Source organism: Microtus ochrogaster, unplaced genomic scaffold, assembly GCF_000317375.1.
Source record: "Microtus ochrogaster isolate Prairie Vole_2 unplaced genomic scaffold, MicOch1.0 UNK41, whole genome shotgun sequence".
In the NCBI taxonomy this organism is placed as follows: Eukaryota; Metazoa; Chordata; class Mammalia; order Rodentia; family Cricetidae; genus Microtus; species Microtus ochrogaster.
Genome location: NW_004949139.1, coordinates 3,082,005 through 3,088,127, shown reverse-complemented (window position 1 = coordinate 3,088,127; position 6,123 = coordinate 3,082,005). Strand labels below are relative to the sequence as shown.

At 36.4% G+C, this 6,123-nt stretch overlaps 1 protein-coding gene across 1 annotated transcript; it reads right to left on the bottom strand.

Moving 5' to 3' along the window:
- Positions 1 to 942: 942 nt before the first annotated feature.
- On the bottom strand, positions 943 to 1,884 carry LOC101982067 (olfactory receptor 51G2-like). Its single transcript, XM_005368849.1, has one exon. It carries the CDS (start codon positions 1,882 to 1,884, stop codon positions 943 to 945), a length of 942 nt encoding a protein of 313 aa, XP_005368906.1.
- Positions 1,885 to 6,123: the final 4,239 nt, after the last annotated feature.

Genomic DNA, 6,123 nt, shown 5'->3' with positions numbered 1-6,123 from the left:
TTTCATTAAAATAAGTAAATAAATACAAAATTGATAATTCAATTGTTCACATGTGTGGAAAAAATCATTTTTAGTACCATACTGTAGAGATTCTTATCACTTATAATATATATGCCCATAAATCCCATAATTAAAGTTGAAGAAAATATAACTGAAACATATACATTAAATTCTCAAATAACAAAAATTAAAGTATCTTGAACATTCTAGATTAGTGTAACAATGGAAATCCAGAAAGAAATTATGAGAATGAAGGCAGGAATATAGGGCTACCAAACAAGTTTACCATTTCCTGCTTTCGTCTTAGAGAACACATCTTAAGACAGAATGACAAGTGATTGTTACAGATAGCTGAGAAATATTCTGAGAAACCTGGAAGAAAAAAAACAAAAAAAAAAGCTAGATCTTAGAGAAATCATAGTCCAAACAGAAAAACAGATTTGACATAATAGATTTAGAAATAGTGGTATTCCTAATTAATTTGAGAATCACCCAAATCAGGTCCACTGATGTGTCTCAAAGCTATTTTCTTTCATACTTCAGAAAGTGTGTTACGTTTCATTAACTCACGTTTTTTAGTAATATCCACTTCCTGTTGAAAATACATTTCCTAGATTTAACATGATCAAAATGTATATGAAAAATATTTTTGTCCTAAGAAAAGTAATATGGGCCAAAGCTGATGATGTAAGTTTTCATGTTTATATAAGAATTGTCTTGAAATCTGGACATCTTAGAAATTGAGGACTTTCATTTTAAAAGTACATAAAGCCAAGTTTTAATTCTCTATGTTGAGAAGACAAACATTTCCTGTCATTGATGTTTGGATGCAATATCTTAAGGGCAAAATATTATTAACAACATTTACATTTTGACATTTGCATAAATAAGAAACTATATATAATAAAAGGAATACGAAAAGTGCTTTTTAGTCCTTTTCTGCTAAACTTTAGCTTTCTTCAGTTTCCTCAGGATTCTGTCACGAATCTGCTTGGTTTTCACACTATAGACAATAGGGTTCATGAGCGGGGGAACTAGAAGGTATACATTGGCCATGAGCACGTGGACAATTGGGGAAGCATTCTGCCCATAGCGACGGATCATAGATAGCCCAATCATTGGTGTATAGAATGTGAGTACAGCACAGATATGGGAAATACAAGTGTTGAGGGCTTTAATCCTCTCTGCTTTGGAGGCGATACTCAACACAGTGCCCAGGATGAGAATATAGGACAGGAGGAGAAGCAAAGAATCCAGTCCCATGGAGAAGATGACCACCATGAGGCCATAGATGCTGCTGACCCAGCGACTGGATACGGTTGTCTTTATGAGGTCCTGATGCAGGCAGAAGGGGTAGGAGAGTATATTAATAACCCGATATTGGAGCCTCTTCAAGAGGAAGGAGGCAGGAAAGACCAGGGCTAAGGCTCTTCCAGCAATTGCGAAGCCGATTCCAACAATGACACTGTTGGTTAGAATAGCTGCATAGCGCAGAGGTTCTCGTATTGCTACAAAGCGGTCAAAGGCCATGGCCAAGAGCACAGCTGACTCAATGATTGAGAAAACATGAATGAAGTACATCTGGACCAGACAAGCATTGAAAGGGATCTCCCGGGCTTGGAACCAAAACACACTGAACATTGTAGGTAAGGTCGTAGTAGAGAGGCCCAGGTCAGTGAGTGCTAGCATAGATAAAAAGTAGTACATTGGCTGATGGAGGGAAGACTCAGTTCTGATAATGAACAAGATGGTAATATTTCCTGCAATAGAAGTGGCATAAACCAAGAATATAGGAATAGAAATCAAGCCATATCTAGTTTCAAGGCCTGGGAAACCAGTCAAAAGGAATCGAGGGTACAGAGTAGAATCATTGATGACAGACATTGTGCTGAAAAAGGCTCCTCACTCTTCAATGGAAGTTAAGAACACAAAAAATTAGAGTCACTTCCAAATCTGTAATAATGAACAAAGCTCATTATATTTAATTACCACTTATATTTGTTAATCAACCCATTAATTCTTTTATTTCCTTGCATATTTAGTAAGAACATAATAAAGGAGATCTGGAAGTGTTGAAATAGAAAGTGTCTATAATAAATGTCTTACTTACAAAATTTAGACTAGGGGCTAAATAAAATGTTAGCTTGTCTCTCCAAACATAATTTTAAAAGCACAAGGTAATATCTAAACAAAGAGGATGCTAAGCTTAATCGAGGAAGTCACAGAAAATCTACTGAAGGTGATTCTTGAATTAGATCCCAAATGATAGACATGTTACATGGAGTCAAAAGGCTGTTAAATATTTTGTGAACTGATTGGTAACCATGCATGTTAATACGGAACTGCTGGAGCATAGATCTCCTTATGCCCACAAAGTACCTTCCTAGGTTACTAGGAATTCCACACACTATGGATGTATACACCATTACATGTATTGTTTTTCCTACACATATACACCTATTGTTAAGTGTAATTCATAATTAAGCATAATAGATTAATAATGGATAATAATTAAATAGAATACTTTAAAAACTTGTTATGCTAAATAGTATTTAACACAAATTGAATTTTTTCTAAAATTTTCCATTTAATAATTTTAGGAGAAGGTTGATATAGATTTTTAAAAAAAATGGCAGAAATTAGAACTATGGATAACAAGAGAATATTGTGTTAAAAATGCTATAGGACCAGAGTGAACCTTTCGATGGGTGTGTAGCTAAATTTAAACAAAAAAGGATACGAAATAAAAACTACATCTTATGAAGTTACTCTTACTGATTCTTATAGAACTCTTTACAGAATCAATCAGTTTGATTTATACTGGTATCAAAGTAGAATCAGTGTTAAAATAATCTAAATGTTGTCAGGAAAAATGAAGAAGCTTTTAGTAAGTTATTGTTATAATAAAATAGAGGGTGAAAGTAACTTCTACTTGTGAGTATTATGAAGGATATACAGTTGTAAAGTTACAGAGAAAATAAAGATGTATAATAGAGATCATGATGTTTAGAAATATAGAATATCTCACCTATTTTATTGAATTTTGTCATATAAAAGACCTGCATAGAAACTTGGGTAAACAAGTAAGCAAGATAAATCCAGTTAAGTTCCGACAAGCATGCTATGTATGTGTTGAGAGGAATGGGTATACTGTACCAAATGAGGGTTTGGTAATGACTTGCAAATAAGGATGGAAAAAACACTTCACAAATGAACAGTAAGAGAAAGCAACATAGAAAGACAATGTCCAGTTGCAAGAAAAGTTGAGAGTTGCCTGAGCACCAAGCTGTTATCTACAAAGTGGATGTGCCAGGACCCAAACAGGGCCAAGCTTTTATTTGCTTAGCGTATTCTTTGTTAAAATTCTACATCAAAATTCCCATGCTGTGTTCACTAAGCCATCCTTCTCCATTACAACAATCATGTTGAAATTTTCTCTGACTAGTTTATTTATAAAATAACTGGTTAGATAATGCTCTACAGGCAACAGTTCTTCCATGGTTATTGTAATATACTTTCATTTAACATGAAAAATAAATAAAATAGAAAAATTTATATCTACATTATATTTTACACAATGATCTATATGCTATAATAAAAATCAAATATTGGGAGCTAGTGCTTTTTATACATTACCCATACTTCCCTTGGTCTTATGTCATAAATTTCTGGTCTTCTTCATCACTGAGTGATAAGAAAAATCCCTTTGACACCCCAAATTAATTTCTTCCTTCCTTATACACACCCTCAACAGTTGCAGTTGTCCTCAGTCTCTTTCTCAGGGAGGCATGTCAAGGTTCATCTCTTACTCCTTAGAAATTTTTCTGATTTAGAGGATTCAGTCTTGTCCCACTGCTGGTTATAGACATGAGCGCCTGCTTTCAGTGGCTACTCTTCTAAAGTCAGGGACAGCCATATGGCAAGTGTAATCTACATTTTAGACAGATGACTAAACACCATTAAACAGAAAAATAAAGTACTAATTACACCACTTTATTAACATTTAAGATGTTTGACCAAAATATGTGAAATGCCCCACAGTGCATCTGGTACTTGGATAGCTTGATCTCAAGTGAAGAAAAATATTGATCATGGCAGTGAAACATTACTAAATGTGGCAACCATAGATTTTGACTAAAGACACTGTGACCAATAGCTGTAGGTAGGGTCAAGTAGGATGCAGTGCTCACCATTTTGGGATATGGAAGGCATGCGGTCCAAGAGGTTATTCGCAGCAGCCTCAGTACCACCCACTTCACACATTTTGACACTTTAATCTTTGGACAACAGTAGTGTCAGTACTGAATTCCAAGCTTAGACGCTACACTCCCTCACCTCAAGGTTGTGCAGAGTAGTTTTCGAAGATAACAGTCTAGCAGGGTGGGAGAGCATCTATTTTATCACTATCACCTGCTCCAGAGCACTGATTTCACAAATCTAGGACCCACAGAAACTCGCAGCTTCCTTTCCATCTACTGAAATCTGTATCAGTTTTGTACCCACTGTTCTTACCTCAAAGTCTTTGCCCAGGCACACCTGAGTTCTTAAGTGCAGACAGGCATTCACCCTGACTCCAAATGTCTGAGTTTCTAGTCTGTCAATCTGAGCACTCTCTGTAGGTATCACAAGCTACTAATGATTGGAATAAGGAGAGAAAAAGACACACAGTGTCCTACACCATACAGATCTTTATGGAAACGTAGGTGCCTCGAGGCAAGGTTCAGTGTCTTCTGTGACCAGAGCAGGGTAATCCAGGCCTTGGACATTTTTGGCATTTTCCACTCAGTTGCTTGTGTTTCAGAACGCTGACCTTCTCGTCCCTGCTGACTAGTTGTTCCCTCTAGCACATTTCTTTTCTCAATTAAAGCTCTTGGGAAAATAATTGATGCCAAAACTATTTATCCTCAAGAGCAGATGGTGGAAATGCCAACCTACTCTCTTAGACTGAGAAACAATTCAAAAGTGCCTGACAGATCATTTGACGGATAAAACAATGGGCTTTATCATAACTTTTTTGAAACTCTATTTAATAGGATTTTTGTTCATTTATTTATTTATTTTTTTATTGAGAAAAGGAAAAAAAAAACAAATTTCTGCCTCCTCCCAGCCTCCCATTTCGCTCCCCCTCCTCCCACCCTTCTCCACCTCCCCCTACTCCTCTCCCCCTCCCTCTCCAGTCCAAAGAGCAATCAGGCATTAAGGGCAACATTGAATAAATGGGACCTACTAAAACTGAGAAGCTTCTGTAAAGCAAAGGACACTGTCACTAAGACAAAAACGCAACCTACTGACTGGGAGAAGATCTTCACCAACCCCGCAACAGACAAAGGTCTGATCTCCAAAATATAGAGAGAACTCAGGAAACTAGACTTTAAAATGCTAATTAATCCAATTAAAAAATGGGGCACTGAACTGAACAGAGAATTCTCAACAGAGGAAGTTCAAATGGCCAAAAGACACTTAAGGTCATGCTCAACCTCCTTAGCGATCAGGGAAATGCAAATCAAAACAGCTTTGAGATATCATCTTACACCTGTCAGAATGGCTAAAATAAAAAACTCCAATGATAGCCTTTGCTGGAGAGGCTGTGGAGGAAGGGGTACCCTCATCCATTGCTGGTGGGAATGCACTCTTGTGCAACCACTTTGGAAATCAGTGTTTCGGTTTCTCAGGAAATTCGGGATCAACCTACCCCTGGACCCAGCAATACCACTCCTGGGAATATACCCAAGAGATGCCCTATCATATGACAAGAGCATTTGTTCAACTATGTTCATAGCAGTATTATTTGTAATAGCCAGAAACTGGAAACAACGTAGATGCCCTTCAATGGAAGAATGGATGAAGAAAGTGTGGAACATCTACACATTAGAGTACTACGCTGTGGTAAAAAACAATGACTTCTCGAATCTATTTAATAGTTTTATGGAAAGAGTCTCAGTCCTAAATACTATGTTTGATTCATTATTTCAAATACCCGATTAAGGCATATAAATGAGAGATTATTTCTCAGTGACTTCTGTGAAACAATCATAACCTGATATCGAAAGTCAGAAAAGCATAACACACAAAATTAAAACATGTAAGACCTTTAGACCCCATGATCTTATTATAAAATTTAAA

Excerpts from the sequence above, each read along its gene's own strand:
- LOC101982067 (XM_005368849.1), bottom strand. The coding sequence starts at position 1,884 with ATGTCTGTCATCAATGATTCTACTCTGTACCCTCGATTCCTTTTGACT.